Source organism: Penaeus monodon, chromosome 34, assembly GCF_015228065.2.
Source record: "Penaeus monodon isolate SGIC_2016 chromosome 34, NSTDA_Pmon_1, whole genome shotgun sequence".
NCBI lineage: Eukaryota > Metazoa > Arthropoda > Malacostraca > Decapoda > Penaeidae > Penaeus > Penaeus monodon.
In genome coordinates, this window is record NC_051419.1 from 31,915,102 (window position 1) to 31,915,594 (window position 493).

At 61.3% G+C, this 493-nt stretch overlaps 1 protein-coding gene across 1 annotated transcript in view; it reads right to left on the reverse strand.

The window, feature by feature from the left end:
- LOC119594732 overlaps window positions 1-493 on the reverse strand; it is a gene marked incomplete at both ends in the record, with an annotated part of 13,535 nt that overhangs the window by 518 nt on the left and 12,524 nt on the right. Inside the window, 2 exon segments of the mRNA XM_037943818.1 lie at window positions 1-209; window positions 320-493. Of these exon segments, the coding sequence (XP_037799746.1) occupies window positions 205-209; window positions 320-493 (179 nt within the window).

Genomic DNA, 493 nt, shown 5'->3' on the forward strand with positions numbered 1-493 from the left:
CGACGGTCTGGAGGTGTTCCTTGGGAGCGGCTGCAGCGAGCCCGTCTCCCCGGACGAGGTTTGCGCCTCGGAGGACGAAAAGAGAGGGAAATGGAGCGGCGCCGCGACGGGGCGCGCGCGGTCCCTCTCCCTCCGCCGCGCGCGGCCTCGTCCCGATGCACCAACCTAAGCTACTCTCTAAACCCGTTCCTTCACCCGTCAGTTTTAGGCTAGAGGGAAAGAAAAATATATAATAAGAAAGAAACAAAAAGAGAAAAAACAGAACATAAAAATATATATTATAATAACTAGGATGAGGCGACCTCGGCCGCCTGCGCACCGTCGTTCGATCTGGGAGGAGCGATCTCGGGGTCAGCCGGCTCCCTCCTGGGGTCAGCGGGGTCTCTCTTGGGGTCGGCGAGGTCCCTCTTGGGGTCGGCGAGGTCCCTCTTGGGGTCGGCGAGGCTCCTCTTGGGGTCGGCCGCCGCCGCGACGCCCTGCAGGAGCGTGCTGT